We start from the raw sequence: 25,281 nt of genomic DNA on the forward strand, positions 1-25,281 counted from the left end.
ATGAACTGTTGGGACATCATCAATATAAAAATCTTCACAGCAAAGTAAACAATCAACAAAACTCTAGGCAGCCTATGAAATGGGAGAAGATATTTGCAAATGACATATCAGATAAAGGGTTAGTATCCAAATTCTATAGAGAACTAATCAAACTCAACACCCAAAAAACAAATAATCCAGTGAAGAAATGGGCAGAAGACATGAATAGACATTTTTCCAAAGAAGACATCCAGATGGCTAACAGACACATGAAAAGACTCTCAACATCACTCATAATCAGGGAAATACAAATTAAAACCACCATGAGATACTACCTCACACCTGTCAGAATAGCTAAAATTAACAACTCGGGAAATAACAGATGTTGGTGAGGATGTAGAGAAAAGGGAACCCTTTTACACTATTGGTGGGAATGTAAACTGGTACAGCCACTCTGGAAAACAGTATGGATGTTCCTCAAAAAACTAAAAATAGAGCTACCCTATGAACCAACAATTGTACTACTAGGTATTTATCCAAAGGACACAAAAATGCTGATTCAAAGGGGCACATGTAACCCAATGTTTATAGCAGCACTATCAATAAGAGCCAAATTATGGAACAAGCCCAAATGTCCATGGACTGATGAACAGATAAAGAAGATATGGAAAACTGCTCAGCCATCAAAAAGAATGAAATCTTGCCATTTGCAACAACGTGGATGGAACTAGAATGTATTATGCTAAACAAAATAAGTCAGTCAAAGAAAGACAAATATCATATGATTTCACTCATATGTGTAATTTAAGAAACACAATAGATGAACATAGGGGAAGGGAAGGAAAAATAAGAAAAACAGAGGGAGGAAAACTATAAGAGACTCTTAAATACAGAGAACCAATTGACGATTGCTGGAGGGGAGTTGGGTGATGGGCATCAAGGAGGGCACTTGTTGGGATGAGCAATGGGTATTACATGTCAGTGATGAATCACTAAATTCTACTCCTGAAACTGTTACTACACTATATGTTAACTAACTTGGATTTAAATTATAAATAAATAAATAAATAAATAAATAAATAAATAAATAAAATTTGCATCAATTCTAAAAGGGAAAAATGTAGACTTGAAAAAGAATCTTAAAAAAAGAAGAATGCACATGACATATGTTTTGTGACATGGTACAAGACAGTCATCTCTTTCTATTCTCACCTGAAATCTCAAAGAATGTTTCAGGACAATCTGAAATGATTCACATTTCAGATGCCTTGTTGAGTATGAAACTTTTGTAGCCCATCAATTGTCATGATCAAAATGATGACAACAGACTTCTACTGTCTTTTGGGAAGCCATCTCTCCAATTAAACAAGTCTATACAATAAGTGGGTGACCCGACCCATGGCTCCAGAGGTACACATGAGACCACAAACACATAACCTGCATATTCATTTCCTTGGTCATACTGTTTCCTTAGCACATGATCAAAGATAGTTCTTGGCACAGGATTTTACTGGAACAACAAAGAACTTACAGTTGTTTAAATTAGAATACGAACCTGAGGCTTCCAGTGGCTTTAACATTTAAAAACTTGCCTCAGAAGGTAACCAACAAAAGGAAAGCAGAGGCAAGATCTAGAGAGACAGGGACTATCCTGATGGCATTCAGTATCTTGATCCAGCCATACCTGAGGCCAACTGCCCTCTGGATTTTTTAAAAATGTGAAATAAAATAAAGTCCTACTCTTCCTAAATCAGTTTAAGTTGAATGTTCTTCATCTGCACTGATGAGAATCCAGACAATACATTCCACGTATGTTTTTTCTTACCTCCCATTACACACAACCAACCTGATCGTACACACAACCACAACCAATCCCCTGCCTAGCTTTACCTTCCTTATAGCCAGGATGAACATAAACCATTCTTTTGCACGTTGCATTTGAATGCCTCCATCTCTGAAGCCCTTCAAAAGAGCAGCTAACCTCTGTAACACTGTTCATCAAACATCAAATCTCTTAGGTGTTCTAACATGTCAGCTTAATTGTTGGCTACTAGGATCTCAAGGACAGATAGATCAACTGCAAATACCAGCTCATCTGTCATGCACAACTTGCTAGAGCCAAATAACTGTCAAACTCCCCAAGTTCTGCTCTCTCCACTCCCGGTACCTCTATCATTGAGGATTCCTGGAAAGTTTTCACCATATCTCAAATCAAATGAAAAATTATAGATGAAATACAGAAGAGCCTCAAATCACAAATCAAGTCCATTGGATGAAACATAACTCTATAACATGTGAAGATTTATATTTTTCCCCGAATGAGCTTAGAGGGAACAATTATAACCTATTCATAACTCTCTGTGTTGGATTTTTAAGTTGTTTTTGATCAATGGCTGGTTGTAATTTTATAAAAGAATCTCTCTGATGACACAAACACTGTTGTATCCCAGAGGAACTGCAGAACTAATCAATCACTCTTACATAACAAGCACTCACTGTGAAAATAATGTCCTCGACCGAACAATGAACTTGAACACATATTCCAAAGCTTTCAGAGTTCGTAGGATCGGCTCACATTGCTCCCCTCTGCTGGAGGTATCCAAGTAAGTCTTCAGCACCGTCATCAATTTCCTGAATAAGGGATTATATTTTGAAAATACATCTCTTTCTAACTCACAGCATGGTGATTAGTTTGCTCAGTAAATTATAAAGCATTCAATCAAAGGTTAAAGGTGGTGGTACAGCTAAGCTTACTCACTCGTTTACAGCCATAAAAATAACTCTGCTTAAAATATATGTATTTAATACAGGGAGTAAATTAGTATTTCCTGCCCATAAAAAGCCAGCAAAGGAAAAACTAGTGAGGCAAAAAATCTTTTGACTGGGAAAGCTAGTCATAATCAGGATATGAGTGGAAATAATGGTGGTGATAATGTTCTTTTCAGCATTTGCTTCCTATAAAATAAACTTCTGGTATTATCATGGAATTCCCTTACTGAGAAGCTTTCCATGTTTTTTTCATTACCAGTGAAGCAGATTTCAAACTATTTGGCCTAAACTTCAAGGCCCTTTGGAAAACTGGCCTCTCCCAACCTCTCCAGCATCACCTCCTATCTGTAACCATCAGTTCCCTGTGTCCAAGCTATAATTGGCTACTTGGATGTGCACTTTCTCTTCTCTAGCCTCTGAATCCCAGTGTCTACCTCAAGTCCTGCTCAATAAATGCTGGCTGACCGACTGAATGAATGAATGCTTTCATGTACTGCTACCACAATAAAATATTCATTCTAACCTATGGGTTTGCACATTTTTATTTAATTCAAATAATCCATCATGGACTGGGTCTTATCAGAAAGGGAGAACTCACACAGCCTGATACAAAAGGAAAATACTCAAGATCCTTGTGCCCTGGGCATCCTGGCAGGGCAAGCAAGAGATGGACAAGAAACTCCCATATGTACAGTAACTTACTTGTAAGCCAAGGTGGCACTGAAATGCTGTTGAATGTAAGCCTCCAGAACAGTGTTGAAGTGCTGGAATTTCCGGTCAGCAATGAGTCCTATTATGTAGATCTGAAGAAGATTCAAGGAATCAGGGTTTGGGGGTCAGACCCAAGGCAGGAAGCCATAGTCACATGGCATAATTAAATCTCCAGCAAAATTATTTTGCCCAGGAATTAACTCACTAATATATTGTTAGTCCTTTTCATTACGGTAGTATGTCTCCTAAAAGGCATTTCATGAAGTGTGTTACAGGGTGTTATAGGATAAAAGGGCTTCATGGCCAGGTAAGTTTGACAGATTTCAGGATATCATTGTTAGACTGTCGTCTTTACTTCAGGGTTTTTTGGAGTCTTTAACATATCTACATGCATTGTGAATCTCTGAGAGGGTCATACAATGTCTAGCACTTCTTACAGGTTACCTTCCCAGAAGCCCTCTGGGAAGCACTGGATTAAGTTACAGTTGTTTCCAAGTAACCTCTTTAAAATGTAAATGTCACTGACACAAGCAGTTAATGCACTAAGACTTCATTGGTCACTGATACCCTAGTGTGGACATGACACTAAGAAAACATGAGTTGGGACGCAGAGGAGGAACAGATCATTTGGGAAGATGTTAGAGGAAGGACTGGGATTGTGTGCTACCATAAAATGTTCTGGGTGGGCAGGAGGATGTAATGATGCTGGGAATTTGGAAACTATGAGAAAGAAGAAGGTAGGAAACATTTTGGGTGCTTCATAACCTGGCCAAAACAAGCTCCCGGCATTCATGGAGAGCTGAAGCCATTATTCATGGCATCTAGCTTCATGTACTTGCAACCAGTACTAATATGACATCAACATTTAAAATTCCCCTTTAACTCATCCTACCATGCTTTCAAATGAACTAGAAACAAACAAACTCCCCAAATCCTCAGCTGCTCATTCATTGCTCTAATTGCCAAAAGTTACAGTGCCTCCAAAAAAATTCACGAAAGGGCCACAGGGGACACAAGTTCTCAGTGTTCTCACAGTGAGACACACACTAATGTCTAATGTCACTAAATACCGGTCCCTTCTTTCTTACCAATGCATCGAAGACGAGGATGTCGTACTCATTACTTTGAGAATGCTCCATCATGATATTGAAGAGGGCATCCAGAGTATCCTGGAGAAACTGGACAAAGTAATGAAGGTCACATTAGAAGAGTGAAGAAATTCCACTCCTCAGTGTATCCCTAAGGGAATGAGAGTACACATCCAAGACGTGCTGCCTTCAAAAGGTCCAGGGAGCTTTCTTCACAAGAGCCAGAACTTGGAGCAACCCAATTGCCAATCAACAGCATGAATGAATATGTGACAGTGTTTTAATAATACAGAATACTCCATAGTAATAAAAAAGAGCAAACTACCTCTACATTCAACAACAAGGATAACCCTCATGAGAACTGTGTAGAGTATGATAAGTCAGACACAACAATGTACAATATTCATTACTCTATTTTTATGAAATTCAAGAACAGGCAAAAAAAATCTATGATGGCAGTCAGTATAAGGAGGTTGAGAAGGAGTAAGAGAGAGTCTACTTCAATGCCAAAACTGTTCTGTATCTTGATCTAGACGGTGTGTATATCAGTATGTACGTGTGTAAAAATACAGTGAACTGTACCCTTAGGGTGTGTATATACTTTAATAAAATTTTTTTTAGAAAAATAAAAATATAATGCAAAGGTAGAGACAATGTAATTCCCTCCTCGATGCTTCTCCAAGCTGTCCAAACATGATAGACCTTATGAAAGGATGTCTGGAGAATTTTCCTTCTACTGCTGAATCAGGTAGGTGGATCAATGGTGCACATTTTAAAGCACTGATCTGAAAATTCTACTGTTGCTTCTCCATGTATGGAAAATTAACTAAAATCTGATACTCTTCCTTCCTAGGAAATGGGTCAATATTTCCTATAGTCCCTGAAAACACAGAGCTACCAAATACAGATGTTTAATCTCAGAGTTTCTAGCTGACCAAATTCCTGAGGAAACAAGATCACCAAGACCTGTGGGAAATATTTGTCCCAATTTGTAGAATTGAAGAGAAGGTTGCTTCATTAGATCTGTACCTCAGACACTATATTCTCCAACACCATGTGGACACAACAACACATCTGACATGTGTATTATTTCCTGCTTGTTTCACTTAAAATGTGAGCCCTGATGTCTTTCTCTTTCATGTATGATGCATAATACTCTGTAAGCAACAGGAACTAAGAATACTTTTTATTTCTAACACTAACAGTAGGTAGTACTAAAAGATCACACTTTTTAGCAATTTATACCAACAAAAATAATGAATAGTTACTATTTATTTAACTCTGTATGATTTACGTGTTTAGTAGAACATTGTGTAAGAGACGACACTAAGTAATTTTTAAATATTACTGCCTTGAATGCTCACAACAACCCTGCAAAATATGTCACATCCGTATTATCACATAAAGTTGGCGAGTGGTTGAGCTGAGATCTACACCCAGGCTGATCTCCTTCCAGAAACTAAACACAACCATAGTTTTTTACCACTCAACATGTTTTCAGCATCATTGAACCAAATCAGCCTCTGGATTTCCCAGTAAAGGTTTCTCATGGCAATCTGAGACGTTATGTCCCACTGTTAGAGAAAAAGTCCGATCTTTCTCAACACTTCATTTGCCCCCAGAAGCCACCCATGATTTAAATCTCTGTCACTGGTGGATGAATACAAACAAAACGAAGCCCCACTGACCTTTACCACTTCCTCTCCATCGACAATCTTCAATTTTTCTAAGTTTTCCTGTAGCAGCTGAGGCTTCATACGCCACTTAAGCAAACCCAGCAAGCCCACTGAAATAGAGTCCAGATAAGCTGAATTACTATTACTAGACTAAACTGTTCATTCAGGACCTCCCTGGACTTACACACATACACACGCACTACATATACACAACTCTTGATGGTTTCATTACCATTCTGGGTGAGCTTTGTGGAACACACCAGGGTGGAAATGGAGAATACATCCCGGGAGCTGACAGAGAGCCCTCCAACACTGCTGGAGCTTCGACTCAAGGTGGCCCCCTTGTTTTCCACATGGTGTCGATAAGAAGGAAGTGTCAGGTAAGCACTGGCATCCTCCATCTTCTTACTCTCCCCCTGGGAAAAACACCTTGGTTATTTCCCCAAGCCGTGGTACATGCCCAATGCCACACAGAGTTTGAAGGTGCAGAGGATCAGAATTTAAAAAATCATCAGAGAAGCAGTAAATATCAGCTGGTATGGCAGGGCTATCTTTCCACAAACCAGGCAAGAACCCAAAGTTACATTAATGGAAAAAAGATTGACCAACCATTTGAAGGCTCTGTGGGCTTCATTAACAGTACAAAGGGAATTTGAAGATTCCCCTGGCAGTTCATTGTGATTCCGCCTACATTCCTTGAGATCTTAACACATGCCCATGAGCAAGACAAGGAATCAGGTTAAAGGAGAAATTAACAGCAAAGGCACCAGAATCTGAAAGTCCTGGGATCTAGACCCTATTCTACCACTCACAAGTCTGTGTCATCTTGAACACATTGTTCAGATGTGTCTCATTTTTCTCGTGATTAAACCGACGATTAATCATATTACCTACTTCCTAGAAATTTTGAGCAGACTAAATGGGAATAATTCATATAGAGCTCTTAACAGAGTTGATAGACACCTAAGTCCCTTGGAATGTGGAAATGAAGGATTAGAGGTAGGCATTATAGGAGTTAATGTTTATGGATCCCTTACTCTGTACTGGATACTGCACTAAGTACTAAGTATGCACTAAGTATGCTTTAGTTCATTCCATTTAAACCTCACAATTGCTACTGGCACTGTCGTATACACTGCTATCACCCTCGGTTTACAGATAAGAAAAGGGAGACTTAAGGAAGATAAGTAAATAGAAAACTGACTACAACTGGGCCCCTGCCTCCAGTGAGTTCACAATATGTTGGGGAAGAATGGCTTTCAAGCCAAGAACTACCTTGATGTGTCATAAATGAGAAGACAGCAGCTGTGCAGAAGAAGGGAGGTGTGGGTTTCCAGAAAAGCCAGAGAGACTCAGAGAAGAGTACCTTATAATGAAGCCTTGATGAGGCTATGCTTGCCATGGAGACCATAGGCAAAAGGATGTTTTCAGCCCCCAAGGTTGAAAAAGCCAAGGACAAGAGTTGGATCCCTGTGCCTGTCCTGTTTCACAACCACATGCTTTGTCTCCAGTCAGGTGCTAGCATAGGCATCCTGCTGCCATAAGCATGTGAGTGAGATCAAGGCAAACCTCCCCACTTCTTGAAAATGGTCCAAGTCTCATGATGTAAAATAATGACAGCCAATATCTATACACCCTTTTAAACACAGCCCTTCCACATGGGTCATCTCACTAGTTAGTCATAAATATTACCATCACACTTAAGAAAAAAGAAAACTGACACTCAGGGAGACATGTGAGATGATTCCAGATTTAGTCAAGGGCAGGATCAGGATCCCAGCATCTGATATGTTGCCATTAGCAATAGTGAGGCATCTCTCAAGTGTTTCTTGCTGGTCTTTTATATATCCCACAGGGCTCTTTACAGTCAATAGCCTATTCTGTATGTAACAATAACCTTTTCCACATATTCAATGTTCCATGTACCCATCACAGTTGTGTTTACAGGAGCAGTCTCATATGATACTCACAATTATTCACTGAGGGCTCATAGAGAGGGAAACAGAGTCAGAGAAGTTAAGATTTTGCATAAGGCCACATGGCTGGTAAACCCTGATGTGTGTGATTCTGTGGTCCCTGCTGTTAACCACTAAGCAATCCTGCCATCTTCCCTTGGATTCCTGGACCCTACTCACTGCAGAGTTAATCCAACTCATGGTACCTTTAGGACGACCAAGTCATGGCACCCATCTTGCAGAGTGGTCCCATCTTCCTTCATCAACTTCACATAGGACATGGCAAAGTTCTTTTCTCCTTTATCTTTAGCTGGAAATAGCATTGTGAGGTCAGGAAAGAAAATGACACATGGGTCACCCAGTTATCTCATTTCTCTCTCCTTAGAGGAGCTTCAGAGATGCCACTTGGTCAGGTACTCACATTCCAGGGATGACCGATGTCGAAACATGAATCTCAGATGGATTCTCTGCATGTCTTCAATAGGGACAGCCACCTTGGTAGGCAGAAACCAGAATTCAGGAGACAATGAGTTAAACAGCTTTCCCACTCCAGCACCCCCACCCCCCGCAAAAGGCAGCCTGACCATTTAACTGAGAGAGCTGCATGCTGATTTATTATCCATCCATCAAGCCTGATGAACTGTAAATAAATTACATAAGAACTAGCTATGAAGAGAAAATAAAGTACCAAATGTAATCCATTTGGCAAATTGCATTCCTAGCCAATGAAAAGAGGTTCGTAAATTATAGTGGGTTAAAATGAATCTCCCCAAATTGATATAAAAGTCACATAACTTTAGCACAGGATTTGATGCACTGCACATTGCACAATGCACATTTTCCTTACACACTCCAGGAGTTCTGGCAATTGCAGCAGGGCTTAGCAAATTAACAATGGTCATTACAGGGTATGCCTGAGGACTCTTGTTTATGAAAATTCATAAAAATGCTTAAATCCAATAATATTTTGGAAAACCCTAGGGCTCATTCCCACCCTTGGCTGAACAGATACCCAGATGTTTTTACCTTTGAAGCCACTGAGCCAAATCACCCACTCCTTGGTCACCCATTTCACTGCCCAGAGGGTGGTCTATTGAACCCTTGATTGATACGTATCAGGCCTGGCCATGGACTGGCCACCTCCCAACACCTCACAGTTCTCTCCATAACTTGCAATTCAAGCCAAAGCAAAGTTTAGCTACCTGTGAGGAAGCCACTTTGATTTTTTAAAGGGACAAGTTTACACTGTGGAGATGACTATTAAAAGCCAAACCGATGTATACTTTGGGACACTTTCTGCTCCAGAAAATGAAATTTGAGCCTGAAGAGATCCATCATTTGTAATTTCAGACAGAAGAAAGGGATTTTTCTGAGAACCTCATGAACGACTGCAGTCCAATTCATTCTTTTGCTGCGAATTTAATGGCTACTCCAAGCTATGGTCATGTGATATGCTGGCCATGTTAATGTAAGGCAGAGGCCCTGCAACTCAAAAAGCTTATGGTTCACATGGGGAGATGCATATTTTAACAACCATCTGACAAGGGCTAGCAAAGGGAAATAACTAGTGTACAAGAGAACACAGAAAAGAGAAAAACAACTTGGTCCATCCAATAGCTTTCTGACCCTGAAGTTGGGTAGGTCATTTTGAAGAGAGTGAATTTAGGGAGACCCACTGAGGAAAACAGGAATATAAGTGACAGGGCAAGAACCACTGAGCTCTGGGTAGCTATCTCAGAAAAGGAAGTTAAACGAACATCTTGAGTTTGGGTTCAGAGAACAGGGCGAATAAAGACTGCTACTAATTACAACGTAGAGATATTCAAGCTTCCCTGTTCACTGAATTAATTCCAAACTCTTCTTCCAATGCATGATATTCCCTTCCACTTAGTGTGACAATCTGGTAGTGTGAGTATTTGTGATTAATGCCACTTTTGTCTGAGACATATTCCTAAGAGAATATCTTTCAGGCATCAAGTGGTCTTTTATAGCCTCACATTTGCTTGCAAGCTCTGTCGCTCCTCACTGCTGAGTAGAGTGACATAACTTGGTAGGCTAGACACTGTCCACAAGAAGAACATATGACAATTCTCTAGTGGCTGGTCCTGGGTCAGTGAAGGGTGATCAAGAGAAGCAGGTTGCTCATGCTTTGGGCCACCATTTTTACTCCCTGACACACCACTGGACACACACTAGGGTATTGCTTCAGGTCTTAGGGAGGTGTCTCAGAGCCCCTAAATACATGTGTGCTGCTATCATTATTATTATTATTATTATTATTATTATCATTATTACCTTGACTGTTTCATTCCACCGTGGCTGTTTGACTTGATAGTACACAACGGACCGATATTCATTCATGGGCTTGTCCCCAGCTCCTACACAAATTGCATTCTGATCCAAGAGGGAAAAAAAGAGAAAACAAAACAAAACAAAACACTATAGAACTGCCATTTTCTGTGCTTGGGCAATTTTGGTTCCAAGGCCAACAATGGCCTTAGGGTCTTGGAAAACCTTCCCTTCACCAAACCTTCTGCCAGGTACCCTTCTAAATTACAGATTTATACATGAACATCCCTGGCCCCAGGAGTGACAGCTGCTTAACTACAGAAATTCTATTACTTGCATTCTGGAAACCATTGGAGCACACCAGGCGCTGACGTGACTGACTTATTGTAAATGGTAACCAGCCTTGGAGTTACTGCATGCTGCCAGTCTTATTAATCCTATTTGTTTCTTAAATCTGAATGTGCACAAAGTTTACAAACAGGCTCAGATCAGTCAAGCAGCAGCTCATTCTGATGTATTTCTGATGCTAACACAGAAGCTGGGCGATGGGAGGGAGCATGGGTTGCAGACAGATACAGGGGCAGAGGGAGCCCCACAGTCACGGAGCATCTTCTAGTATCAGGCCTATGCCAAGCACTGGGAAATGGGCATTAGTCAGATATTCAACCTGACATGAGAGTTCACAGTTTTGCAGAGAGATCTTTAGATAAGCAGACAAATCACTAAATGCAATGTAATGGCAGACATATGTATTTATTACAGTGGAGCACAGAGAAGAGACACTTAAGTGTAGCCTGAGGATTCAGGGAAGATTTCTTGGAGGTGATGACAGTTGAGAATCTTGAAGAAAGATTCCAAGTTGGCTCTGAGCAGAAATGTGGGAAAGACATTCCAAACAGAGAATGAGCACAGAGCAAGTATACCTTATAGGATATTTAGCGTTTGCCATAAAAATCACATTCAGAGTAATAAGGAAGATCTGCTAATAGAGTGTGCTAGCACCTTAATTCTATCTCTTTGTATTAATTCTAGCTGTCTGGCCCCAAAACAAGATTTTAGCTAGGGTCACCCAGAAAGGGTCTAAATGTTTTATACCAGACCAACAGAATTTTATTTACTTCTAGTCTCCAGAGATGTAGGGACAAAAGGATTGATTTTAGAGCCCCAGGCTCCCTAACTGCAAAACTGTGTGTCTCTGGGCATTTTTAGGATGACAGACTCCTTGCCTCTTACAGATTCCATCCAATTCACCAATGGATCCTTGAAATCCCCTCTACCACCACCACCAGGCTAAATGATCCAAACTGGCCACACGCAAGCACTTTGGGACCCCCAACAAGAGAAGCTAACTTGTGGGAAGTAGAATCCTGCTTGTGGGAAGTAGAATCTCTCCCTGGAATTCTCCCTCTTTACTTCCAAGCTGTAGGGCAACAATGATTGAGGGTACTTGCAACCCAACTGAATCCATTTCAAAATAAGGATATAGCATCCTTTCAGAACTTACCTCTAAGAACAAACAAACAAACAACAAAAAAACCCAAGAATAACCAGTGAACTAAAAATGAAGGAAGACAACTCTCTTGGTTTTCAATGGAATGAAGGGAATGAGGGCTTACAGAAATTTTTGAGGCACTGACCTATAAACATACTTTCAAAGTTTTTCTAACCATTTAGAGAGTGCTTTTTGTCCAGCATTATGCTGAACCCTTCATACATACTACCTCACTTAATCCAATCCTCATAACCACCTCAGATGATCACTGCTATTATCCACATTTCAACACTGAGTAAACTGAGGCCCTGAGAGGTTAAGTCACTTGCCCAGAAAGGTAGCAGAGCTAGCACACATCTCGACCCACTAACTCTCTGTCCAGTGTTCCTTCCATAACAACCTTCCAGCCTCCCATGATTTATATCTAGTGACGTTTATGGGCTTAGAGTTTCTGTAGCTGCAGCGAATCCCATGTAGCTTATAAAATCTGAAAATACATATATATCTCTGGTGAAAGTAAAATTGTTGTATGGCGAGCAACTGAATTCCACAAAACTATCTTGATGGTGAAAACTTTTGATGGCCTAAGGCTGTAGAAAAAAGTTTCAGTACTACTCTGAGAAAGGCCTAAGACCCTCACTCTCAACCCTTCCGAGATAAAACTGAATGTTTCCACATGTGTCGAGAATCATGACCAGGGACTGAGCCTGGTTTTAGAGAAAATATAGATTTGTAAATGTCTCAAGTAAGCCTGTTCAATAATTTTCCCCATTGCCCACCCCCACGGTACCCATTTAGCAGTAAGAACTCGTAGTAGGTTTCGGGTTACTTGAAGGCAACCTGCATAGGAATCAGGAAGCCTGGGGGCTTTAATGCTGAGTTAGTCTTGGCAGACACACTTCAGCAGGAGGAAAAATCAGGCTCCTCACACAGGCCCTGTCTACCTGATAGTAATCACCTGAGGAACAAATGACACCATGGATGCAAACGCACTTTGAGAACGAGAGTGCTCTACACCAACAAAGCCACATGCCAGGAAGATGCCAGTTAGCAGCCACAAGGCAAGAATTAAACCAGAAGAGTACTATACCTTTCTAGTAACTAATTTTAATGAACACTTACTATGTAGATCACCTTATTCGATATTCACAAAAGCAAGGTGCAACTGCTGCAGTCTCTGATTCAGAAAGAAAATTGTAGGCATAGAGATGATGTAATTTGTTCAAGGTCATCCTGCTAATCCAGGCTACACTGGGAATTGAGCCTGGTTGCCTGGCCCCAGAGGTCATGGTCTCAACTGCTATACTATGCTGTCCTCTATGCCTGCCTCTACCCCTGTGGGCTAGCTGAGCTCAGAAGAGGAGAGGTTTCTCAGCCTGGCATCTAATCCTTTTTGCTTCTCCTTAAACTTGCTTCAGGCATCCATCCTCATTGTAGTGACCATCTGACTGCCTCAGTTCCTGGTCAGGGCATCAACTTGCAATTGCTCGCCCTTCTCTGAATGTTACCCCCCTTCCTGTTTCTGCATATTTACTGCATACCAGGTGCCTTACCCTTACCATTTTGTTTAACTTGCAACCCTGTGAGGAGGAAATTATGACTCCTCTTTTATAGACAAATAAACCTTATCCAAGATTATACAGCTACTAGGAAGGGAGGTTGGGATTTTAACTTGATCTATTTGATCCCAGAGTCCACTGCATTAGCTTTTCTGCTATGGCCCCTCCTATAAAAGGTTGCTGAGACCCCAAAGTGGGCCAAGGACACGTGTAACTTACTCTGTCCTCTGGCCCTGCTCTGCCAAGGGCAGTGTGCACCTGCAGCGGGAAAAGAAATAGATATCTCTGAAGGCAACTGTTTCCACAGGAACCCACCAGTATCAAAAGTATTTGAGTGTGCTGCCTGACACTTAATTAGGCAGTAATATTTATTTCTGCAAATAAAGAAAGAACAGCCTCCCACAGGCTTCCTTAGCAATTTTCAATAGTCAGTCAACTGAACTCCCCCATAACTTCCCTAATAGAGGAAACTGCAAATTATCACCGTGCCCCATAGTTACCTCTCCATTTCAGCCCCCAGAATACCTGCTTATATATTCATCTTTGATGAGCATGTTTGCGCAGCCTGGTCGGGTGTGACTGGAAAGGGTGGCCGAGGTAGAAGAATGGTTCAGGAGCAAGATTCGATGCCTGCAATCCTGCTAAATATTCCTTCTAATTTGTCCTTTGACAACACTGAAGGTGAGCATATCAGTGTTTTTAAAAATGAAGCTGAGGTTTAAAAGTTCTTCAACAGGTAGTCGGATAAAAATAACTTCAAAGCAATGGTCTATACATTCGTGAAATGCAATTTCCCTTTCAGATAAAAGCCCTCCGCTCTTCTTTTGTGATCTTTTGAGCAAAATGTCTCTCACTTATTTTACTTTTCAGAACCAACAAGAAGAGGATGATTTAAACACTTGGATTTTTGCTCAGCTAGATATTAATTAATGGGGCCAGTCTTTACAAACAAAAAAGACAATTGGGGTTTTCTTTAAATTTAAAAAATAATTATTAATCTTTCCAGAATCTGAAAGAAGTGGTTATTAGCATCATTTTTTGATATAAGAAATAAACTGGAGGATTTTTTTTAATGGATAGGCATTATAGTGAAGTATTTAAGAGGTCCTGAAACCTGGAACCAAACCCCATCCCTACCATATACTAACTTTATGTATGTACTTAGAAAAGTACTTAGTACTTCTGTACTTAGAAAAGCAGTTTCACTTGAAGGCTTAGTTGCCCCCACCCCTGTAAAAATGGGGATAATAATGGCAATGCATCATACTTATCCCAGTGCCTGGCACGTAGTAATTCCCCTGTGAATGCCATTTATGTTCTTAGGTAGAGGGTAGAAATATCTGCCTGAGCCCCAGGCCCCAAGGCTAGAGCAGATGACTTATCAATACTTAACGCCCCCACAGTACTGTGCTATCTAATCACCTACTGTGGCCTAAGAGGAATATTTGCCCACGCTGAAACTGCTGCTGAGAGCTGATTTTATTTTCAGCTCAGTACTCCAAAAGGAGAAATGGAGAAGCAGAGCCCTCCCACACACTGGACACAATTGCTGACAACCTTTGAGGAAATATAAGTAAATAAATGTAAACACACATGACAAATATTATATAGGACATATGCTGTATAAATATTTATAGCAATGTGCTTTGCATTCTTGAATACACTGTGTTGGCCCTCTGGAGACCAATTTACGAATAAGGCTTTCCACCAGAATTCTAGCTGAGCACTAGGGAGTTGGATTAAGTGTTGGGAATGTCTGTTTTGAGGCCATCCTGAGTCTCCACACTAGCCCAAGGCTCTGTATTGATCCTTTTTCTTGTCATGGATTTTGCCTGAATAAACCAGCTCAAGTTTCAATGTGAACAACATTTTAACAGCAAAAAACTGACCTATAAGCTGAGGTCAAGCAAAAAAAAAAAAAAAAAAAAGGAAATAGAAGAAAGAAAAAGGGATTATGAAAGGAGAGAGACAGACATTGAAAAACTGCTTTGATGTAAAAGACAACACGATACAAGGTCTTACTATGGGCCAGTATGCTAACCAAGCTCTAAAGGTGTAGATCATGTTACTCAAGGCATCCCAAAGGCTCTTGGCAGTTAGTAGATTGGGATGAGAAAAGCAAATCTTTGAGAGCAGAAGCACCCATGGTGGCCGGGGCACCCGGGACAGCAGCAGGGGTCCTTACAGGTAGCGTTTTGCCATCCTCTGCACACACACACATGATCACTTCAACATTCCTCTGTGTGGTCTTGTTGTACTTGTCAAAGTCTCCTTGTAAGAGAGTGATGTAGATGTCGTTCCTGACATCCCCTGCAGGCAGAGGGAGAGAGAGACAAGAGTTGGTGTCTGTGCCGCAGGAGAGACACTGACTGGGAAGCACAGGGAGTGGGGGCTTGAGAGGAAGTGCCCTGCCTTGACATCTTCTAATGAAATCAAGATCAGACATGCTTGAAAAAAGCATTGCTTCCTCATCAGGGAGGCTGGGAAGATAGGTAAAAAGGGGATGGACGAACGCCAGGACATCAGTTGTAAAAAGGTAGGCGGGATGGTCAAAATTGGCTGTTTTTCTCCCCATTAAAATCATTTAATTTCCATCCTCTAGTGACACCTTCTGGAAAGGCAAAGGAAAGCTCCAATGGAGCTGCTCTTGGCCCGTGAACAGCAACCACAGTCAGCCACACAATCTTTCACTGTGCAGAAGATAGAGTGCCTTTTCGAGTCCCCAAGGAACACGGAAGGAGGGTCAGGAGGTGTTCAGGAATGGGGGGCAATCAGAACGGAAAGCCCCACAGGGGAATGCACAAGGAGTTGATGTCACAGGTAAAGCAGGTCCAAATGAACCACAGGGCAGGCCCCTAGGGGACCGCTATACACGGTGGGGAGGAGGAGGAGTAAGTGAGAGCAGCTATGCATGCAAGTCTAAGACGGGATTAAGATGAAAAGGGAAGTTTCAGAAGAATGTTATTATATCATCTCATTTATTTATTTTTTTATTATATACACGTTCAGAAAATGTTAATAGCAGTTACTTCTAGAGACAAAGATTTGAGGGAGCTTTTAACATTTCACTTTATACCCTTTCATGCTATTCTAACATTTTACAATGAGCATGGAGTCCTCTGGTAATAAAAAAAAAAATAGTTTAAAAATTTAAGAGAATGACATATCCTCCCAAAAGAACAGAATTATTCAATGTGTAGTAAAGTAGAAAGAATGTCCATGATAAATTATTAAGTGATAAAGCAAATCAGAGAACTCTATATAAAGTATGTAAAGTAATGGTATATAAAGCATATGAAGTGTGATCCCATTGTGAGGGGAAAAAGTGCATGTGTGTATATTTATGTGTTTGTCTTTATTACGTGAATGTTTGGAAGATTTTTGGATATACAAAAATCATTTCCAGTGGTTACCTTCAGGGAAAGAAACAGAAAAGATGTAGTAGAAAAGTAAGGAGTTGACTTTTTAAAGGGAAAATGGATGTGACAAGCTAGATCTCCCCCACCCCAGGAGAAGGCCAGACCTGGCATGATGATCTCTGGGAAGCCCAGCTTCCTGGCCACCACAGTAGTCCTATCCACCAGGTGTGGGTAGTCCTTGCGGATCTGAATGATGTCACCCACAAGCATCTTCATGGTCACCCAGAGGCCTGGAAGGGAACACTCACCATGAAGAGGCAACTTCAAGGTATTCTCAGTCTCGCTGCCCCCACCCCCAACCCCCACCATTTCTCCCCTTGAGCTCCTTCTGGAGGACACCACTGGAAGCAGAGAGAAACAATCTCAGAAGCAGTGACCCAACCCAGGAGGAAGGAAGGTGGAAAGCAGATGGGCTCTGCAGCCAGACATCTGTGGGTTTGAATCCCACTGGTGCCTTCTAGCAATGTCAGCTTCTGTCAAACTAACCCACCTCTCTAAGCCTAGCCTCTGTAAAGTGAAGTAGATACCACGTATCTCACAGGAATGTGGGAAGAATTAAATTAATTAAGGAGATATATGAGAGTGCCTGACACATAAGAGATAGGATATATCAGTTCCCCTCTTCCTCTAGGCACTAGGACATGCCTCCCAGATTCAGGAGATGTGGTTTCCATCTCCACAGATCACATGCTTCCATTCTTCACAATGGTCTGTCTAGAAGGAAGGCTATGTTTCCCAGGGTTTAGGATTTTGAACTGTTTTCCAAAGAATCAAGAGCTCCCAAGACAGAGCCCAGTCCACTGGGCACATTGTGGCATTTTACCTTGCCCTCCGCTGTCTCCCTTGGAGGCCGTGACTTTGCCCAGCAGGCTATGGAGGAAGTCATTCTCAGCTGTCACTCTGGGAAGGAAAAGAAAGCACAAAATGCTTATGCGGCGCTGTCAATAAGGTTCCCACCTTGCGGTTCCATGTGTTCCAGAAAGTTACCCAGGCCCTCCATACACCTTAGGTGAAAAGTGAGACTGCCCATGCCAGCTCAGACAGCATAGATGCCATCAGGAAATGCCACAAAGCAACATGGCTCGGAGATTTGGGAACATCATTGCTATAAGTAGAGGCCATTTTTCTTTCCCTAGGAAGACTCTTGGAAAGGAAGGATTCCCAAGCCCTCAAAAGGAACATCTGTTCAGTAAGGTGGCAAAGGCTTTAATGAGAGTCACTGACCTCATCGCCAATAACAAAACACCATACTCCCTGGACATCCTTGGGGTAACAGAGTAAAGACAACATTCTCAAACTGGAGGTCCTGCTTTCTTACAGACACCTTTTCAGAGCAGGAAAAGGACATTTACCTTCCTCACTACCCTCCTCTCAAGTTATGGATATTTCCATCCGTGAGAACCAGGTAACGATTCCCTGTTCTATGTTCTTGATATGTTATTGCTTCACAGAGTCATGGTTCTTGTATTACTTGTAATCAATGCATTAATCTTTTGTTGATTATTTAATTCCCCATCAATTCCCCAAAATATTCCCCAAAATATATTTTAATTCCCCAAAATTAAGATCCAAGAAGACAGGCCACGTCTATCTTATTAACCACTTTGTGCCCCATGCCTACTGCAGTGCCCAGCCCTCTGCCAGATGTCAGTCAAACTCTGTCAAATACAGAACAGTTGATGAACGAATATGTGAAAAGCAGGTTGGTCTCAAGTGCCTTGGCACAGAGACACACTCGTTCTTTTACTGCCCTCCTCTTGGGAAGCCCAATTGGACCATCGCCAACTCAGGGAATTACAGCCTACTTTCCAGCAGCCTTCAATGAGGAAGGGTGTGTTTTAAAAGAAGGGAAAGAAATGGAAAATCTCTCACGGGTGAAAAGGAATGAAGTGTTGCTTTTCTTCATCACTCTCTGCTTTCCCCTTGATGATGTCTGTTATGTCCATAACTAAAAAAAAAAAAAAAAAAAAAAAAAAAAAAAAAAAAAAAGGACGAAAGAAAGAAAGAAAAAAGAATTAATGACTTACACTCTCCTGCTCCCAGGAAGGGATGTCAATGGGATGAGACTATAGGATAAGAGAGGTTGGGTCAGAAAGTCTTAAAAAGCAAGCTAACCAGAATCAGACAATACTCAGACAGCAAGGGTTCATAATGTGTAGCACCTGGCAAGCACTTCTGGGCAAAGCAGGTTGGGAGGTCAGGAGGCCACAGAAATATCCAAGAGACTGTGGTTTAGCAGAAGCCAAGAGAAAAGAATCAGAAGAGTGTCTATGAAATTAAACAAGCAGGATTGGATTTGACATAGATATATTGGGTGTCTACTGTGCCTACAAAACCCAAGCACAAGGACTCCCTATGGGACCTGAGAATCTAATGAAATCTACTCGCTCCCTTTTCAAAACATGCTCATATGCACGAACACTTAACTGCAGGATCTTTGAACCCTGCAATTCCAGAGGGATCTTGGACCCTCTGAAATTTCACCTCAAATTAGCCACTAAAGGCCCATAAAACCAAGGTGAAGAACTCCTGAATTAGAAAGGGGATTATAGAAATGGTGGTGAGGGCAGGGGAGGGGCATGGAGAACAGCTAGTCAAATATAGCCAAAACCCTAGTGACATGAAATACCTCAAACACTTCAAGCCCATTAAAACTGTCTGGATAATAATCAGCCAATGACTGCATTTAATTGAAGAGGGGAGTCAGGGAGTTGACAGAAGGAAGGGGAACTGTTATTTGAATCCATTGTCCACTCCTGTGATCAACAGACACCCCCCCTAGCCCATTCTCAGTGAGCATGGTTTGGGTGTAGCAATTTCCCTCTGGCTCCAGAGTTGTTCATATGACTTGGCCAGTCAGAGGACCACATCCCCATGCCCAGAGTAAGTGCTTCAGGAATGAGCATGTTGCCTACATTTATGTTCCTGGGGCTTCTACTAACTAATGGGAAAGAGGTGTTTTCTTTCCGCTAGATTACTAAACTGGTAAGATGCAAGCTTGGAACAGATGGCCCACATTTTGCCAACTAACTGGACAGTCATCTTCAGAATAAGTCAGCAAGAGGACATAGGAGCTGAGAGATAATGAGATATAAATTCGAGTTCCTGGATCCAGCTATACCTGAAGCAATCTATGCCTGAACCTTTCAGTTACATCAAATTGCTTTCACCTGAAGCCAAAAGAGCAAGCAGACTACAGCTGAGGACAAAGGCACGGTTTGAGGTAAGGTTGAAGAACCCTCACTGCCTTAACAGGGACACTACGATGTCAGGAATATCCTGACATCAGCATTTCAGAGCAGGGCACAGATCAATCAGTCCAAGTCTCTCATTTTGCAGATAATGAAACTAAGTCCCTGGGGAAAATGCTTGCCAAGGTCACCTAACTATCTAGTTAGCAACAATGCCAGGCTAAAAAAAACCAGTTAGGTCATTATAAGCTAACTTCATCTACTCCACCACTTTGCAAGCAGTGCCAGGGGACTAGTTGGAGAGCCAGCTGGTTTGTGCTTGCAGATCGGGGTATCTTGAACGGAGAACCTGAAACACAGGGTTTAGAGATGATACAGAGGAATTATAAATGGTACATGATTTAAAAAGTATATTTTAGGAGCACCTGGGTGGCTCAGTTATTTGAGCATCTGACTCCTGATTTCAGCTCAGGTCATGATCCCAGGGTTGGGGGATCGAGCCTGGTGTTGGGTTCCACACTGAGCCTGGAACTTGCTTAGGATTTTCTCTCTCTCTCTCCTTCTGCCCCTCCCCCCCCCCACTCTTTTGCACTTTCTCTCATTCTAAAAAGCCAAAAAAAGAAAACAAAACAGAAAGCAAAAAAGCATATTTTAATAAAAAGAAATAAAACTGGCATATAAAATAGCTGTTTTCACAGGTATTTAAATGGTCTTCCAAAAAGTGTACTTTAATTTAAAGTGGGCTAATTAAAAGAAAATATATTAGGTAAATAATAATGCAAGTTATAGTTAAATATAACAAAAACCATAAAAGTGGTTAAAGAATGATGAAGCCTTGGAAACCCCGAGAGAGAGCTAAGGCTTGGAGAAAAATGAGGAGGTGAGGCTGCTCTAAAGCAACCTCATTTGGTCACACCAACTCTCCAAACGTCCACTTCCATCTAGAATTTAGATGTGTGGCCAGTGACTCATTCTGTGTAACTGCATTTCCTGTCCTGGATATTTTTTAAAAGTGATTTGTGCCTCATAATTAGATCCCACCCGAACTGTTCCTCCTTCACCATGCTGGGGAGCAAAGGCGCCAAATGTTCAGACTGCAATGCTCTCCCAACACTCTGCTGCAGACACGAGGAATCCATTATTCACTGCCTTCATCATAAATCTGGATTTGGCCACCAATTATTTTTATTTAGTCACCAGAAATGTAGGTATTAGGAGCTGTCTGGTATAAAATTTTTTTTTGGCGGGGAGGGCAAGGAGGAGAGGGAAAGAAAGAATCTTTAAAATTCAGCCATATAAAATGTGCACTCCAGTAAAAGTTAATGGTGTGTAGTGTGTCATTACCTGCAACCCCAAAGGGCCGTCTCAGTCCCTGCGTGCACTTCTTTGTATTAGTATCCTTGAGATCCATCTTCCCAACTCGGACTATTTGACAAATCAAGTAAATTTTATCCCTGTTGAGGTCTTTGTTTCCGAGGTCCTGTAGGGCAGGAAATTAATAGTTACCATGTGTCTAAAGAAGTAGAAAAGGAAGCCTAGTGATAGCAAATTCTGGGGCAGATGTATTTAGCACTTAGTGTACAAGGACCAGTCATACAATTAGTCACAGGAAAGGCTGAAAACAAGACGATACACCCATTCCATAGATAAGAACTGTGAGTTTTAGAAAGTTCTAGAAAGGAAACTGAGGGACAGGTCTCTGGTGTTCAATCCCCATTCTTCAATTTCAAACCAATGAGAAGAGGATAGAAGTACAATATCAGTCATACAGGCAACATTTCCTATATGCCAGCTGATGGATCCAAAATAGCTTTTGCTACAAATGACTTCATTTGTCTCATCACTACTCAGCACTACTGAGGGAGAATGCCAAAGGAAGAGGGAAAGCTCCCAATAGTTACATTCACTGAGCACCTGACGTATGTATATCAATCAGGAATGGGTTGTTGTGGCACAAGTAATCCCAGCATCTCAGAGCTTTATAAGACAACAGAAGTTTACTTCTAGCTCAGGCTGAATGCCAAATGCAAACAGCTGCCCCCCACCCACTCATCTCCCACCTTGCTCAACTACCCACCCTGGGCCTCTAGCTGAAGGGCGAGCCATCTCCTCAGAACAGGTGCTTCCACTGTCCCCACAGCAGGGGAAGGAAATGTGGCGAATCACCTTTTGGTCTTAAAGCTTCCACCCAGACAAGGCACATCACTTTGGCTTGCATTTCAATGACCAAAGCAAGGCAGGCAGCCGCAGCTAACTTCAAGGGGGAGAGCTGAGTGCCCTCAGGTGTGTGCCGTGAAGGAAGAACACTGAAACCGGTGAACTACACTAATGTGTCCTGCACGGTGCTGTATTTCTCACATGCCACCATCTTGTTTGATCCTTAACAACTCTCTCAAGTAGATACTGTTTTTGCACCCCATTTTACAGAGGGGGAAACTGAGACACGAAGAAGACAAGGGGCTTCCAGAGGTCATGACCTTAGTCCTTGGAGACACTGTCCAGTCATTCTAACACCAAAGTCCATAAACCTAACTACCACAAAATATCTCTCTCCCCATTAGAAAGATACACGGGAGGGAAAACCACCCAGGTCACCTCAGTATCTGGGTGTCCTGCTCAAATCTAAAAGCTTCAGTGTTCTTGGAACCCCCTTCCAGATGGGATCAAGGCAAGTTGTTGGCGTCTGAGCAGAGAATCCTGGGCCTGGCCTCACTAGGGAATAGCTGCTTTTCCTCCAAGTTAATCCTCATATAGGCATATGCACTGGGAATAGCCTGTCAGCTCACATAAGAGCCAGGGTCCAGGCAAAGCAGCCATCCCCAGGCTCTCAGTCTGTATGGTGTGGAAAGAAGAGCATGGGGGTGTGAAGAGTTTCTGGGGACAAAACATGGTCCCAATGTAGTCCACACCTTCCTGCTTCAGGCTTGTGATAGTTAATTTTTTTTTTAAGTTTATTTATTTATTTTGAGAGAGAGAGAGAGCATGCACACGAGTGAGCAGGGGAAGGGCAGAGTGTGAGGGAGAGAAAGAATCCCAAGTAGGCTGCACACTGTCAGCTCACGGCCCAACATGGGGCTCAACACAGGGCTCAGCCCCACAAAACGAACCTTGGGATCATGACCTGAGCTGAAATCACTGACTAAGCCACGAAGGCGCCCCCGTGATGGCTACATTTTATGCACCAGCTTCGACTAGGCCATGGTGCTTAGTTGCTTGGTCAAACACTAGTCTAAATGCTTCTGTGAAGGTATTTCGTAGGCCCGATTAACATCTATAATCAATGGACTTTAAGTAAAGGAGGTTACCATACATAATGTAGATATGCCTCACCCTATCAGTTGAAGGCCTTGAGGCCTTATTCACTGTTGTACCTCTAGCACCCAAACCTGAGGTTTTCCAGTGAAGGACGAGTTGTGCCTCCAGACAGTAATAAAGAAATCCTGCCTGAATTTCAGGCCTGCTGGCCAGCCCTACAGATTTCAAACTTGCCCGCCCCCACAATCCTGTGAGCCAAATCCTTTGAATAAACCTACATATATATCCTATTGGTTCAGGTTCTCTGGGGAACTCTAACTGATACAAGGGCTGTCCTTTCACCTGCTGAGGGAATGCACATCTGCTCCCTGACTCTCCTCAAAGTCTCTCTACTGGGCAAGGGGAGAGGAAAGTTAGGGGAGAAGGGGGCTTTCTGGCTAAGGAAGCTCAGCCACTCATTTGTATTTTCTGCCTTTCCCTATAGGCAACTGAATTTGAGATCCCAATTATCTTACATGCAGATGGTTGGAAAGCCTCTTCTCTGGCCTGCCTGCCTCCTTCCTCCCAACCACCTTGATATTCCTGAAAAACTCATCTTTAGAAGCCATGTTCATTATTTCATTTCTCTCCCCGCAACAACCTTAATAGCTCCCTATTTCCTACCCTATTAGTGCTAATCTTCCCCAGCTGACGTGAAAGGTCCCAGACATAATATATTTCCAGCTGCCCTACCTGACCAATTCCCCACTATTCTCTGCATGTAAGTACTCTATTTTTGTCACAAAGATCCCGTTACTGCTCCACAAACACACAATGCTCACTTTCAACTCACTCTTTCTTCCTAAGCCCCCTGTCCACACCTCTGCCTCAAATACTTACCTCTTACTCCTCTATATATCCAAATCCTTTCCAACCTTAAGAGCTCAAGGCTTGCTTCCCTTATAATGATTTTCATCCCTAATTACTTCCCCTCTCTCATTAGAAATTTTCATATTTTTGAAACATCTAGTTTGGTATCTTTCAGAGGCATTCCAGAGTCACAAAGACCCTGGCACCTGAAGGATCCTCCCTAGATGTTATGGGATGAATTATTCCCCTCAGAATTCATATGTTGAAGTCCTAACCTCCCAGAACCTGAAAATATATTTGGAGATAGGGCCTTCCAAGAGGTAATTAAGCTGGGGTGACTGGGTGGCTCAGTCGGTTGAGTGTATGACTCTTGATTTCAGCTCAGGTCATGATCTCATAGATTTCTGGGTTCAAGCCCTGCATCAGTCTCTATGCTGACAGTGCAGAGCCTGCATGGGAGTCTCTCTCTCCCTCTCTCTGTCCCTCTCCCACTCACAATGTCTCTGTCTCTCTCAAAATAAATAAATAAACTTAAAAACATAGGGGCGCCTGGGTTTTGAGAGAGAGAGAGAGACAGAGAGAGAGAGGGAGAGAGATAGTGCAAGAGGGGGAGGGGCAGAGAGAGAGGGAGACACAGAATTTGAAGCAAGCTCTAGGCTCTGAGCTGTCAGGACAGAGCCTGACACAGGGCTCAAACTCATGAACTTGAGATCATGACCTGAGCCAAAGTTGGATGCTCAACCAACTGAGCCACCCAGACACCCAGACCATCTTAATATGTCATGCAAGCACAGCAAAATGCTCAAACACATTGTTTCTCTCTGGAGAGTGTATAAATGTGTGATCCTTCCTCAGAACTGTGTTCCAATTTGTGGTGTCTCTAATTCATTTTTACTCTGACCTTATAAAACTCAGACATATTAGGGAAGTTGAGGCAGTGCAATAAAACTTAAAACATGTGTCACCCGATTTAGTAATTCATTAGTACTCCTTTTATTGTTCAGTCTTGTTTCCTGTATGTTAGCAACAACCCCCAAAGTGGGCAAATT

At 42.0% G+C, this 25,281-nt stretch overlaps 1 protein-coding gene across 1 annotated transcript in view; it reads right to left on the reverse strand.

Moving 5' to 3' along the window:
• The window catches only part of DOCK2 (dedicator of cytokinesis 2), a 414,832-nt gene that overhangs the window by 335,788 nt on the left and 53,763 nt on the right, over positions 1–25,281 (reverse strand). Inside the window, exons 10-22 of the mRNA XM_043596180.1 lie at positions 21,473–21,608; positions 18,810–18,885; positions 17,761–17,837; positions 17,042–17,167; positions 15,704–15,828; positions 10,474–10,572; positions 8,600–8,672; positions 8,385–8,488; positions 6,456–6,639; positions 6,236–6,333; positions 4,548–4,637; positions 3,451–3,551; positions 2,476–2,610 (exon numbers count right to left, since the gene is read on the reverse strand). Coding sequence (XP_043452115.1) covers positions 2,476–2,610; positions 3,451–3,551; positions 4,548–4,637; positions 6,236–6,333; positions 6,456–6,639; positions 8,385–8,488; positions 8,600–8,672; positions 10,474–10,572; positions 15,704–15,828; positions 17,042–17,167; positions 17,761–17,837; positions 18,810–18,885; positions 21,473–21,608 — 1,424 coding nt within the window. The remainder of the gene's footprint in view (positions 1–2,475; positions 2,611–3,450; positions 3,552–4,547; positions 4,638–6,235; positions 6,334–6,455; positions 6,640–8,384; positions 8,489–8,599; positions 8,673–10,473; positions 10,573–15,703; positions 15,829–17,041; positions 17,168–17,760; positions 17,838–18,809; positions 18,886–21,472; positions 21,609–25,281) is intronic.

The sequence above is a fragment of the Prionailurus bengalensis genome, chromosome A1, assembly GCF_016509475.1.
Source record: "Prionailurus bengalensis isolate Pbe53 chromosome A1, Fcat_Pben_1.1_paternal_pri, whole genome shotgun sequence".
Taxonomy (NCBI): Eukaryota; Metazoa; Chordata; class Mammalia; order Carnivora; family Felidae; genus Prionailurus; species Prionailurus bengalensis.